Source organism: Phaenicophaeus curvirostris, chromosome 1 (genome assembly GCF_032191515.1).
Source record: "Phaenicophaeus curvirostris isolate KB17595 chromosome 1, BPBGC_Pcur_1.0, whole genome shotgun sequence".
In the NCBI taxonomy this organism is placed as follows: domain Eukaryota; kingdom Metazoa; phylum Chordata; class Aves; order Cuculiformes; family Cuculidae; genus Phaenicophaeus; species Phaenicophaeus curvirostris.
In genome coordinates, this window is record NC_091392.1 from 147689878 (window position 1) to 147704316 (window position 14439).

Genomic DNA, 14439 nt, shown 5'->3' on the forward strand with positions numbered 1-14439 from the left:
AGGTATTGATTATCTTTTAAACAGTGTAATTGAGTTCCCAGGTGGCAGTTAACTACACTATGATTATTCTGAATTTGTTCATAGAGTAATACCTGGATAACACGCTTACTTGAAAAGCGGTAAAGGAATTGCATTTGGGGACCTTGGTGAAAATAAGAACTGTTTCTGTCCTTTTATCACATGCTTTTCCCTAATGTTAATGAAGACTTAGAAAACATGTCATTTTTGTTTTACTGCCAATTACATTATCTACAAGACAGATCACAAGCGCTTCACCCCAGCAGTGCCCCGGGTGCAGGTTCAAGACCTTCAGCTGTGCACAGCGTGTCACAGTTCTCTGAAAAGCCAACACAAATGTAAGTGAAGAGCTGCTGCTGAAAATAAACCTGCTCGTGAAAGAAGTTACAAGACACAATAAAATCTGTCACAGACGTGCTCCAAACAGTACAACCAAAAAGCCAAGCATTCTATTATTCAGAACTTCAAACAAGCCAATGTGATTGCAGTTGTACCTAGAGTTTCAGATGCTGAACACTTGAGCCTCCAGCAGGGAACAATTTTCATCTCGTCTTTTCAAGATGAATGGTCAATTGAAAACTATCAGCTGTGTATTTCAACAGGCAAGGAAACATCTAGACCCTGCTTTCTGCCACACTACTGCATACAGTAAAGTGACAGCATGACCACAGGTAACATGAGATTGATAATTACACTACATGTAATGAGCATGGACTGCTTGCTTTCATGACAACTGCCAGACTCGGGGTGCAGGGAGGGGAGAGCAGTGTGGTCCTTCATATAAACATCTAAGCAATGAGGAAAAGACAGCAGTATAAAACCAGAAATTTTTATGGATTAGCAAATGCTCTTCCAAATAAACGGGCCAGATATGTGAAAATCTGAGTTATTTTACATCTCTTGTACTGCTTATTTAAGCTGCATTTTTCTTACTCTATCAATCAGCTTTGGTTTTTGTCAGTAATATGTAGAAAACCCAACCGCTAGCACTAAGGTATTTCCATATCGCTAGCACTCAGCTCACAAACCAGTATGGTTTCAGTACAAAGTACAAAAATGTGCTGTATCGAAAACAAGAAAGGAAAAAAAAGAAAGGACCTGTTGCTACACTGACCAAGTCAAAAGAAAAAATAACAAACCCAAAAACATTCAGAGCTACAAATCAACATCTGTCAGTTTAAAAAAAATACGCTTGAGAAATATCATCCTTAACAGGATATACACTTTTTAGAATGACTTCTTTGTACGTGTATTGAATTGGCAATAGAGCCTTCCACCAGGTATAACTGAAGTTTCAGAAGCTCCCTCAGAAGTTGTTAAAATATCACATTAAAGAGACAAGGAACAGCAAGAAAACATCTAAGAAAAGCAGGCTGTGATACAACAAGCAATTGTTAAGAAAAAGCTCAGAAGTGCATTAGTTCTGGTGAGAGATATATGAGCAACAGCTCTTACGAGATGTAGACCCCATTCTGTAACTATGGGCTGTCCATATACTGTCATAGTCAGAGTCTTCTGAGAGGTCTGAAGGCTCCAAACGAGAAAGACTACTGCGACGACCCAAGGAGTCTAGACTTGATTGGTCATCATCAGCCAAGACGTGATTATGCATCAGGTCAGTGCCTTGCCATGCTAAGGATGTATAGGTGAAATGAAATGGTGGATGTGGATAGGCAGAGGTGGGATGAGGAGGAGAACGTAAGGAATAGCCACAACCAAACACATGAAATAAAAAGCAAAAAGGTGATGGGAAGAGAAGGAAAAGAGAAAATATTGTTAAAAAGGCACCAAAGCTTTCTTTTTTTTTCTTTTACTTTTTTTTTTAAAATTTGTTTGGAGTTTAGGTATAAATTACACTCAGCATGTAATAACGTTTGAAATGTTACAATACAATTTTCAAAGTGGTTTTTAAGCTTCTAGGCAGCATCAGTTGAGAATTTTGAATAACCAAAATCCTATTGTAAAGTAGATTATTTTTTGGAAGAGGGAATTACATTCTTTTGAAGTATGGAGTCAGTTCTGGTCTGGGGGGATTTGATCGGGGACAGAGCAATAAACACAGTAAGCCAGCATGATCCAGCGCTCATATGAAAAGCAACAGCCCCTTCCCCACCACACATCTGTACCTCCATCCTTTCCCTCCCTTGCAATGACACAGTCATTTCTACAGTTGCTTGGTGAACCAGGTCAGGGAAGTTTCAGATGAAAATTAACCCTATAAAAATAAAATAATCTTTTTTCAAGCAGGTCCTTTCCCCACCAGCTCACAACACAGCCACAGAAGTGCTTGTGCCATCACTGTAAAGAGGAAAATGCAGGGGAAAAAGCAAAGGTTCTCATGCAGAGCAGGGCTGCTGAGTTTCTATATCAGCAGCAACAACTTGCACCCACTCAAGTGGACTGTCAACGAACAGTTTATCTGTGCCTGTACCCCCATTATTTGTTTAATCGTGTAGTAAATTAACTCAGAGAAAAACAGGACCAAAAGGCAACAGTAACAGTCTGGTCCATTCTAAACTCTCACACACCTCTATCTGAATCTATCTTCCCAATTAAATATTTTAAGATGTCTAGGGAACTGGGTCAAACATAGCCAAGGACCCTTCTTCTTTTGCAATAATGCAAAATAAACTCAGTATATAAGCAGCAGGAGAAAGTGAAACACTTATTGCATCTTTAATTTGCATCTGCTTCCCAAATTAAACTCGTCTTCCCCACTCAAACAACTGAAAAAAGTTTGCACCAGTGTCACAGCTCTCCTGAACTGACATTGCCAAAAGCAGCACCCCTTCAGCTTTGGATTAAGGTGCAGGTAGGAGAATTGCCAAGTGAGTGCTATGAGGAACAGGCAGAATATCAACATGGAGCTAAGAAAGGGCTATGTTAAAAAAGGGCGTATTTATTTCACAGATGACAGGCAACTCCTTCATTCTATTCTCTTACACTGACTATTGCTCCCATAGAAGTAATTCCAGCATGATTGTTTTTTAACTCCATTCCCAATTCCAGTCTAAAAATGGATTTTTTGAAATCTAAAGCCTTAGATGACAAAACTGTTCTTTCTAAACAAAGCAGCCATGTGCTTAATCAATAAAAAAAATTTGTTTCGCGTTGCAATTAAGAGCAAATAAAAGCTGCTGATTTCTGATGTATGCAATGATACCCACGGCACTATGTATATTTCTTAAATATAAGTATATTTCTTAAATATACATAGAAAGGAAAAAATAGGCAAAAAAGCAAAAAAAACCCAAACAAAACCTCATATCCCTTTTATATCTGCACACACACAGTTCTGTGCAAGTGCAAATGTTTCCCCAACCATTTCTTGTCACATGACGCTTGCAAATAATCAAAAATCACAGTCAGAATGTTTAAAAAGCAACCATCTCATTTGATTTTGTTTGGAACAACAGTATATCTTCAGGATTTTAACACATTCATTTCCTTTTATCCAATTGAACACAGTACTGTAATGACTGTAGGGCTATAAAACAAGTCAGTATTAATAAAAAAAATGATATAATAGTTGCTGATTTTATCATCTTGGAGACCTACGGTTCATCAAGACAGAAAAATTAAATGTAAGGTTTTGCTGTTACTTCAGAAGTTTCTCTAGTGTAATACAAGGGCCATACTCCTATTTTAAAGTACATATGAATACAAACTAGCTAGACTTTTTCCAGGTGATAATAGTAAGTGAAAACATACTGGGAAAATCCATCAACTAAGTTTGCAACTGCGTTTTGAAACTTCTCAACTGTCAGCATAAAGTGCTTTCCCTTGGAAGCAAAACAGGCACAAAGACTGTGGACAGCAGTAACAGGGATTAGTGCCGCAAGTGTAAACAGCTTTAGTGGACACGAAGTAAATTATAATGTCTGCTCTTCTAGTTCCTGACAACAGCAAAACCAGCCAAGTACTTCAGGATCATTATACTGTGTTCCAAGGATCCCCAAAATAAATAGGTATTCAACAGTGCAAAAACTGTGCAAACTGGAACAAACGCAACAGCATTTTTTCCTTCCTTGTGTAAAGGGAACACATGCTGGTGGACTCCCCTGCTTTGCACAATGTTTTACTTACAATACAGAGGAACTCCACATGGCAACCTTGATTTGGATTAAATGAAGTAGGACCCCAGAGGCACGTTACAGGTTTTCAAAAAGCTAGGTATTGATCTGAGAAACTAAAAATGGCTTTAAGCAACACATAGATCCAAGAACAATTTCTCCTGAAATTATGAGATGGGATTAAAATTTGTAATTCATATTAAAAACAACTAGTGTCAATAAAACTAAATGAATTTTTATAGATCTAGATTACTCATCATAGCAGAACCCTTTGTTGAACAAAACAAGATGAAAGTACACTTCTCCAAAATTATGACTACTTCTTCATTCCTCCTCATCACTTACCAGCTTCTTGAAATTTATCAAAATACATATGGATCAACTCGCATATTCAGTTCAGACACCTTTCATTCATTGGTGAAGGTTTCGTGCAATTTTAAACCATGACAAGTAGTCACTAGTGGTTTTTTGTTTGTCTGTTTGTTTTTAAATTCTAAAATAATTATATAGTCTCTAAACATGTCCTTGGCATCCAATAATCAAAACACTTGGCACTGATACTAAGCCAAAACCAGGTCATTACTTCTTCCAGGTCCAGCTTGCTACTTGCAAAGGCCTAAGAACATCCTCCTCTTTTGTAAAGTACCTGATTTGTGGTTTAGTTAACTATTTCAGTACTTTCTAACTTACTTGAATTTAGTGTTTGACGTGTTTTGGCACTTGTGCAATATGCTTCAATGACTTTAAGAATCTGAGCATCTTCTTCTAAAGCAGCTGTACCTAGAATCAATGGAAGAAATAGAATTTTAAACACCGCTATGTTTCTTAATACAGATCTACAGAAGTAAATCACTATGATTTAGTAGAAACCCAAGTTCAGCTTAATCAACCTTCAAAATTCTCTTAATCAACCCATTCTAAATATCAAACTTCAATGAGCAAAAGTAACTGTTTAGAAAGACAGAATCCTATTTTGAAATGCTCAGGGAAAAACAAACCCTCAAGTCAGAATAATTACCCACACATTCAAGAAGTTTTGAGCATCTGAAGTTGCACAGGTTTCCACTCTGGTTCTAGACCAAACAGCCATTAAACTGAAAAAAAGCTGTATACCCCAGCCGTTATATAAACATTATTTTACTATTTAATCAAAGAAATCAAGGAACATGTTAAGTCACAGAAAAGAAATCTTGGTAACTTTAGGGTTTTGTATTCATATCAGGTTTACCCCTTTAAACTACTGAAAAATAAAAGCAGAATTAACATTACATAAATGTCAGCAGAATTTCAGTCCAGTGTACAGCAGGAAAGATGTCAATGTCACCTAAGCATACCTCTTTAAACTACAGTAATTAAACTTCTCATACTGTAAATACAAACAGTGCCACTAAATAAAAATCTAACTGCTCAAGCTTAACATGACAAAATGTCTCTAAAGGTAGTGCTCTACAGCAAATATTCTCCTTTGGGAACTCTGTAAAAACGCTGTCAAATTATTCACTTGCAACAAAGAAATTCAAGTCAAACTGAACTCTAGAGGTAATTCTACCATTAGTTTAGAAGGAATCAGGAGTCTATGTTTAGGGCAAGATGACTTGTTGTTTTAAAAGTATTTTTCCTGTTCTTCTCCCCTAAAGTGTGAGGGAAAAGCCAGTTTTGAAGATTTTCTGCCTTCACTATCAAAATGTAGTAGTATACCCTGTCAGCAAATGCATCTTGTTAGTTTTTGTGATTTATTATCACCAGAACAAAGTCAACTGCGCAAATGTTTGTCAGGATCAGGTAGCAAGCTAACTGCTGAAGAAATTATCTTGACCTGCTACAGTTTTCCCACAGTTTAGGAGACACAACATACTCCAAAGGCCAGGTTACTTCTCTTCCAAGGCAGGAAAAATACTTGACTTACATTGTCGTTATAATGTCGCACCATGTTATTACAGTAGCTTGACAAACACTTCATTTCTGAAATGAGTATTGTGAAGACACTCAGTTGAAATACTTTTCTTAGTTTGGTTTGTCTGATATTATGCTACTGTGTCATAGTAGTTCACAAAACATACTCCACAAATCCCTGGGATTCCGTAGAAGATAAATAAAATCTAAACCTATTTATCAATAACCTTTAAGTTGAAATGAAGTTCCTCATTGGAAAACCTCTACAGTTTCAGAAGCTGGAAAAGGTTGAAAGTACCAACATACAACAGAAGATTCTAATTACTAATGCAAGGTGGTGGGAAGGATGAATATCAAAAATAAGCCTTTCTGTAAGTAACACACTGACTTAAAGCCACCATATACCCTTTTTATTTAAGGTTATCTCCTACATACAAAATACTGAAAGGTGTTAATTTAATTAGGAGTAAACCAATACATTTGCAAGATATAGAGCTTCTCCCTCCCTCAAAAAAGGACTCTCATCTCATCTCACTAAGTGTTCTTTAATAATTTCTAAATATGTAAGTTGATAGCTTTACCGCTGTCATTACAGCTATTAAATCTCCATCCTCCACCATTCAAAATTACACCGTATTGCAGTACTTAAACTTCTCTTTAACAGATACCTTCCCATAAGGATAAAACATCCTGAACTAGAACATCCACTTGTACATCCATGAACACAGGTTCATATGAAATTCACCACACGCTCAGAAGAACCTCCACCTCAGACAAACCAACAATGCCCTGAGGAAAAGCTTTTTCTCCCTCCAACCCTACTAAAACCAGTGAGACAATGCTCACAATAACACACTTCATGTGTTGAACACTCAATGCACAGTCTACCTTAAGAAGCCCGTGAGCAGAGGATGGAAATGGAGAAGCAGAGGTTGCAGTAAAAGAATCTGGCCTTCAGAATAAACACCCTGTCTTTTATTGATATAGAACTATCCATTCACACAAATTTCTAAGGAAGAAATAGAATAACACTGACAACTAAATGAATATTGTGGCTGCTTGATAACATTAATGTTCCCTCCACCCCAAATTATCCCAACATCCAGATTTTAACCCTTCTGTTTCTCTAGACATTTATCAAGCAGAATGCTGTGAGAAACTGTGTCAAAGGCTTTATTGAAGTCCAGGAAGACCACATCCACAGCCTTTCCCTCATCCAGCAGCCGAGTCACTTTGTCATAGAAGGCGATCAGGTTAGTTTGGCAAGACCTGCCTTTTGTGAACCCATGTTGACTGGGCCTGATCACCCGGTTCTCTTGCATGTGCTTCATGATAGCACTCAAGATCACCTGCTCCATGACTTTCCCTGGCACTGAGGTCAGACTGACAGGCCTGTAGTTTCCTGGGTCCTCTCTGCGACCCTTCTTGTAGATGGGCACAACATCAGCCAGCCTCCAGTCCAGTGGGACTTCCCCAGTCTTCCAGGACTGTTGGAAGATGATGGAAAGGGGTTTGGCCAGCACATCCGCCAGCTCCTTCAGTACCCTTGGATGAATCCCATCCGTCCCCATAGACTTGTGGGTGTCTAACGGCTGAGGGAGCTGGGGTTGTTCAGCCTGGAGAAGAGGAGGCTGAGGGGAGACCTCATTGCTCTCTTCAAATACCCGAAAGGAGGTTGTAGAGAGAAGGGTGCTGGCCTCTTCTCCCAAGTGACAGGGGACAGGACAAGAGGGAATGGCCTCAAGCTCCACCAGGGGAGATTTAGGCTGGACATGAGGAAAAGATTCTTCACAGAAAGGGTCATTGGGCACTGGAACAGGCTGCCCAGGGAGGTGGTTGAGTCACCTTCCCTGGAGGTGTTTAAGGCACGGGTGGACGAGGTGCTAAGGGGCATGGTTTAGTGTTTGATAGGAATGGTTGGACTCGATCCGGTGGGTCTCTTCCAACCTGGTGATTCTATGATTCTATGATTCAATCTCCCTTGGTTCAGCAGTGTTCTTCAGACTTCAAGCAGTCTAAAGCTCTGGAATTTATTTGGACACAGACACTAGCAAATGACCTTATTTCTAGACGACTGCAGACTTTTGGATCTCAGCAAGAGTGACCAAAGAAGCCCTAGTCTTCGAATCAGTAGCAATACCCAGCATTCCAACATCCAGCTCAGCAAAAGCTCCTACCAGGATCATTTTAAGAATATAGCTAGTAAGTATTCTGCAGAAGTGGGTTAGTATCTTCAAATGGTATTAAAAGTATTAGTATCTTCAAATGGTATTAAAAGTATTAAAAGACAGGTTTACCCTTACTGAGCTTCACATGGCTCTATAGTCAACCTCCCTTTCCTCTACTTCAGATAGAAATAGACACTTCACGAGCATACACCCACTGTAGTCAATGGTAAGTCTCTAGTGAGCAAATAATCACATCGTGACATGAGCACCTAAGACGAATAAAACAAACCATCCTCTGGAGATGCATACCCTCTCTCCTGACAGAAGAGAGGAAACCACATGACTTGTTCATACTGTACATCTAACTTTCAGAGAGTTTAAACTGATGTTAATTCCAGACATTTGTTGTCATGTAGACATTTGTTCCAGTTTCTCTTACTTTTTCTGAGTGCAAACTCTTCATCTGATGGCTTCCGTTCTGGCTTGCGTTTGGGCAGCAGCTTTTTCATGGTTTTAGGGCTTTTACTGAGATCCTGTGTGGGGAAGACAAAAATAAGAAGAGTAGAGCTTCTCTACAATGCTTCAAAAGTTGAACTTCTAAAAAGCATACAGGAGTTACTAACTGAAAATCTTTTAAGAGCACAAAATTCAGTTCACTAATTTTTTGGCACAACCAATCTGCCTGTTCTGGATGATTCCCTCTCTACCCTTCCTCCAAGTATACACCAAGAAAGATATTTTATCTGTTCTAGTAAAAGAAATACACAGAAAAGCTGCTGCAAAAGCATGCAGGCTATTTGGAAGCTGGAGCAAAGGGAAGAGGCAGGCATACATTAACACAGGTTGTTTTTTCCTTAACCTTTGAAGAGACAACCTATTTCACCTCTTGATTTAGCAGGTAAAAAAGGGACCTAACAAGGAAGCTTGGCAGGTATAGTCTTCAAAGCCAGAATTTGTAAGTGTTTAGTTCTGTTCTTACAAAACACTACAGAAAAAAAAAAAAACAAAAAACAAACCAGCAACAAATACAGCATTTCTGCTCAAAATGTGGTCATGCTAATTTACAGGAACAACGCTAGGTTACAGGAACAGAAGAAATACATTGGTCTACCCTCTTACCTTAAGGACACAAGACATCCTCTATAGAAATACAGAACAAGAAAGTAAACAAGTGAATGAGCAGGACAGACCAAAGAAGATGAAGATAGGTTTTGAACATCATTGTATGCTAAACACTGTAAAGATGATTGAAGTTTTGACCAAACTGAAGAAATCCGTGCCCTACACACATATGCATGAATTAAATCACAAAATGAGCACAGCGCAACCAAATATAAGAACCTCTTGCAAAAACTAAGCCTAAATACCAGCCTACCAATTGCGGGCCACCTATTACTTTTTCCCTGTTGTTTAGAGGATTTACAAAAGAACAGAAGAAAAAAAAAAAAAGACACACACACAGCCACCACAGAAAAGAAAACACTGCCATATCATACTGGGGCACTGGGTTTAGGCTACAGTTTTCAAGAAACTGCACTTTACATGTCCGCAAAATTAAGGGTTTTTTTCTGCTAACATCTCACACTTGCAGGATAAAGCATTCTTAGGCATTACTGCATGATTCTTTCTGGGCCCTGTTGCTTCACACTGAATTAGTATCATGAGAACACGTAACAAAGACAGGAGATATTGCCAAGCCACAGAGCATTCTCCTCCTTACATACACACAGGCTACCAACATAAATCTAATATTTCCTTACCAGTCACAAAACCCACATAAAACAAAGTGGCAGGACCAAATTAACCTACGTCCACCAACATTTTGTGGTTAAAACCACATTTTATTTCTCCTGGAACAGATTCTGTTTCATACCATATGCTAATCAAAAAATATGACAGCATCTTAAAAATCTAAGCTTTTTTATTTTCTAGTAGTAACATTAGCCATTAGTTGCTTTTAAGTACAAAAACATTACATATATTTTGACAGCTACTGTTTTGGTTTTTTTTTCTAAATCCGCTACCGTTACCTAGTAAGTGCTAAATACTAAGGAAAAAACAGTCAGTTATACTACCATAGCTGTTTAGAATTTGATACAGCACTTAGCAGTATCATAAGATCCTTTACCCTAGATACTTTGCAGCGTGCTTAGCAAATAATTTACTTGGCAACAAGCCTGGATGATCAACCTAACAGACAAACCACTAAAAAAAAAAAGGCAATAAAATCAATCTTATTTATTAACTGGATAAAGAGTGGAAACAAGTAGAAGCACTTAGGAGAGTTTTCCCCTGCATCTCCCAACGAGCCTTAGTATTTTCTCATCTGCAAGATTGAATTTGTTGGAAATAAACAGCATTCACTAGTCCATTACATTGATTCAGCATTGCCTGTTAAATCGTTTTTACATAAAAACATGTACAAAATTGTCAAACGATGGTGCATAAAAAAAGTTGGATTTCCCACTGTAGACCTGCTACACGGTTCTATTTCTTGGCTGCCACATCTCACCTCTTTATAACAAAGAGCCGCCGAAGGCCGTAACGGAGGTGCAGGCCGCAAGCAGCTCAGACTCCAAGGCTTGGGGGTTTTTGGAGGTTCCAGCGGTCCCCAGTTTATCGTGGTATGTGGAGTCCCATGATGTGATGGATGCGGGAGAGTGTGGTACGCAGGAGTCAGTGGTATCGGCTTGCTATCTGAATGCTTGCTGGAGGGCGTTACTGGATGGGAAGGAAGCTGCCAAAGACACAAAGGAGATGGGTAAGAAACTATATGTTTGTAATAAAGACATAATATCATCAGGAACTGGTAGAATAACCTCACTTTCTACGTAGTGCTTCTGTTTTTACAGCTGGCCTTTGAAAATTTTATACTAAATTATTTCTTTGGACAAATGGAGCTTAAAGAAATTCTTATTGTCTGCCCTAGACAGAGCACACACTGAAGAAAGAACAGCTACAGCCCAAGCAGCCCAGTTCCACTTCTCTCACCACTAAGGATGGAGCTAAATTTAGATCCATTCATATCCAACGACTCCAAAGCAGAACCCAAAAGCAAGCATTTAAAGAAACTGTTTCTTCACAGCCTGTCAAGTACATCACCAATTAAAACCTACTGTTCCAAGGATACTTAAAAGATGGTGATGTATTACTTGGTGCAAATAGAAAAAGTAACAATGAAGAATTTTCTTCTACCCTGTTAAACTATTACATTAAGATCTAAGCACTTTATTCTTTGCTCCCACAATTAAAAACAGAACGATCTTTTGACCTGTTAAACTCCAGTTATAACATTCAGTTCTTGTTACTAATGACTAAAGTAAATGCTTTACATGGTGGTATATTTGCTAGATAACCTTATTCTGCATACACTGCTCATTGACTTCAATCCAGCAGCTATTTCTTACTGTGTGAGATGGCACAGAGTGAGGTTTAATGGAGGGATTCCCAACAGTTGTGACTTTGGTTTGCTTCTGCAGGTGATCCACCCATTCATGCAAATCTTGTTGGTTGTTACAAGACACTAGTATCCTTTCAATCATATTTCCTAGGTGACAGAAAACAGAGGATGAATGAAACCACAGAAGAACAACTCTACGTGGCATGATTATAAAGACCCTAGTTTCCTAAAACACTATATTCTCCAAGTACTAAGCAAAAAATTTAACCTGAATTTTCAGTACAACAGCATTTTATTTTCCCAGATTGCAAGAGACATTTCCTCCAAGTATTTGCTCTTGTGCCAAGCACAGGAGTTCTACCTTTTTCCCCTCATCTCTAGTAACTTAATGCAGCCTTCAATGACAATAAATAGATGCAGGAGACAGGCTTATCTAGTAGCCTTATGCTTATCCATCTGCCCCAGCATATTGCCTAAAACATCATTCTTGAGTCTGCATGCTGCAATATAGGAAAAGTTACAAAACAGAGTTCACCTATGTTCTCTCAGAAAAAAAGGCATAAAATCAGTCTGAATCTAATATCACAGAATCACAGAATAGTTGGAAAAGACCTTAAAGATCATCTAGTTCCAACCCCCCTGTAATGGGCAGGTTAAAGTTAAGGTTAAAGTCCCTTGGAGAAACAATCTTAACCAAAGATAACTTTAATTTCTGCAGTTAACTCCATTTTAACCCAACACATTCCTCAGCCACGGTCAGCTTCATAGCTATTATCTCAGAAGAACATGCACCATCAACAGCTCTTTTCCTCAGTCTCATATCACTGATGTGTGATACTTCCTACCACTTGAGAATGCCAAAATTACTTTATTTAAATGCAAGCAGCTCGGAGGCAGAACTGATCCAAGAAATGAAGGTATAAGTCTCCACTGTATGGAGCCTGCTCCCACTGTCGTTTAAACTGCCCAAAGATATAAGGTACGTGCTGAAACAAATGACTTCACGCACAGTAATTACCCAAAGTAAGCACAACAGGCAACCATCGCTAGCATTAGAGATGCTAAAGCTCTCGCAGGAAAGAGATGGATCATTTCTGGAAGAAAACTCTTGCCTAAAGCTCTTACAGGCTCTGGAATTCCTTTTACTGCAGTGAGTAACATGCTTCAAACTGCTTCATTGTAACACATCTCCACCAATTAAAATACAGAAATCTGGGGATGAATCCCATGCAAAGACAGTTGGTTAACTGCTTAAGACAAGTAATAAAAGCAGCTTTCGAGCGAGGCTCTGGGTAGCTGCCTTAGAAAATCTGTATAATCACAGGATGGCTGAGGGTGGAAGGGTCCTCCGTAGGTCATCCATCTCCCTGCTCAAGCAGAGACATCTACGGCTAGGTGCCCAGGACTGTGGCCAGACAGCTTTCAAGTATCTTCAAGGACAGAGATCTCTCCAAGGCAACCTGTGCCAGTGCTTGGTCATCCTCACAATGAAAAAGCTTTTCCCTCTGTTCAGACAAGACATTTGATGCTTTACATACCATATCCTGGAGTAAGTAGTAAATAAAAGTATATTTATCATCAATACCTGATATTTCAAATGCATTTTTATGGTTTTCACTGTCTTCTAGCTTTGTGATAGTCATTCCTGTCATTGGAAGTTTTCCCTAAAAAAAAAAAAAAAAAGCAGTAACACTGAAGTTAAATCCAAAACACAGAAACACATTACCAAGTAAAAAACATATGAACTTCAAGCTCTGAACAAAGACACACAGGGTAAATTGACAAACACATTCAGTCATGGGTTTAAAAACCCACACAAATACTTTGTAACTTAAGTTTTTAATATGCCCAACTTGTGTAAATGACATCTGTGAATTCAATGACTCTTTCGTGGTCACTCATCATAGTCTCAGGTTCTTGAAAACCAAGACCTTCAGGGTCATCCATCTTACATGACTGGAGGCAATGGTGATTCACCTTTAAGTACATTTGTCTGCAAACTGCTTGACTAGCTTTCAAGGTTTGGGGTACAAGTAGGTTTAGAAAGGAAGATTTCACTAAGCAAATAGATCTGCAGTAAATAATGGATGGATGTCTCTACTAACCCACTAAAATCAGTCACAGAAATATTTGACAAAAAAACCCAAAAGCAGTACAAACACCTTCAAATTTGTAAAGCTGAAGAACCACCTATTAATTTTGCAGAAGATAACCTCTTATTTTAAACCCGGTCAAGCTGGAAAAAAAAAAAAAATGTCAGTTTAAGGATAACTTTTTGACCCTTCAGAAGAATAAAGAAGATTGAATATTGTCAGGATGAAAGGCTTTACCAGAAATGCAACTTTTATTAAAGTTTTTTAAGACAGATCCTGTATTCTCCTGCACAGAAACACTATTCAGCACATGCTGGCAAAATGGCAAATACTATTTACTGCAGAATTTTTTGGCTCCAATGGATGGAAAAGAAAAAATACAACTTTTTTTTTTTTCCCTCCTTAATGACTGCAGAATAGACAAAGGTTTCTTAGAAGCCTGGAAACTAAAAATCACTTGATATTCTGTATGCGCAGAAGCTTAAGCCCAACACACTGAAGAGAAAGGAAGAGTTTTCTTGCAACAGCTTCCCCACTGAAGGAAACATGGTGATTTTGTGCGCTAAAATGCAGCCCAGAATTCTCTCTTCTGTTTTGCTGTGTTTGCAGGCTCACAAATAACACAGCATACAACCACAATGAAAGAGTTACAAGAACTGCTATGAAGGTGGAAAGGGAATATGTGGATACACTAAGCAAAAGACTGATGACAGAACAAAGATCACCTGAACTACATGGAGAGAAAAAGTGAAGTCAGCAAAACACCAAAAATATGGAAATAAACCTGTGAATCA

At 38.5% G+C, this 14439-nt stretch overlaps 1 protein-coding gene across 5 annotated transcripts in view; it reads right to left on the minus strand.

Moving 5' to 3' along the window:
• ARHGEF7 (Rho guanine nucleotide exchange factor 7) overlaps positions 1 to 14439 on the minus strand; it is a 131464-nt gene that overhangs the window by 14131 nt on the left and 102894 nt on the right. For 4 of the 5 annotated variants that reach the window (XM_069878394.1, XM_069878426.1, XM_069878409.1 and 1 more), the window contains 6 exons: positions 13138 to 13216; positions 11560 to 11699; positions 10665 to 10889; positions 8592 to 8685; positions 4782 to 4871; positions 1474 to 1650 (listed from right to left, as the gene is read on the minus strand). In XM_069878394.1, the coding sequence (XP_069734495.1) occupies positions 1474 to 1650; positions 4782 to 4871; positions 8592 to 8685; positions 10665 to 10889; positions 11560 to 11699; positions 13138 to 13216 (805 nt within the window). The remainder of the gene's footprint in view (positions 1 to 1473; positions 1651 to 4781; positions 4872 to 8591; positions 8686 to 10664; positions 10890 to 11559; positions 11700 to 13137; positions 13217 to 14439) is intronic. The other variant, XM_069878402.1, reaches the window with a different exon arrangement.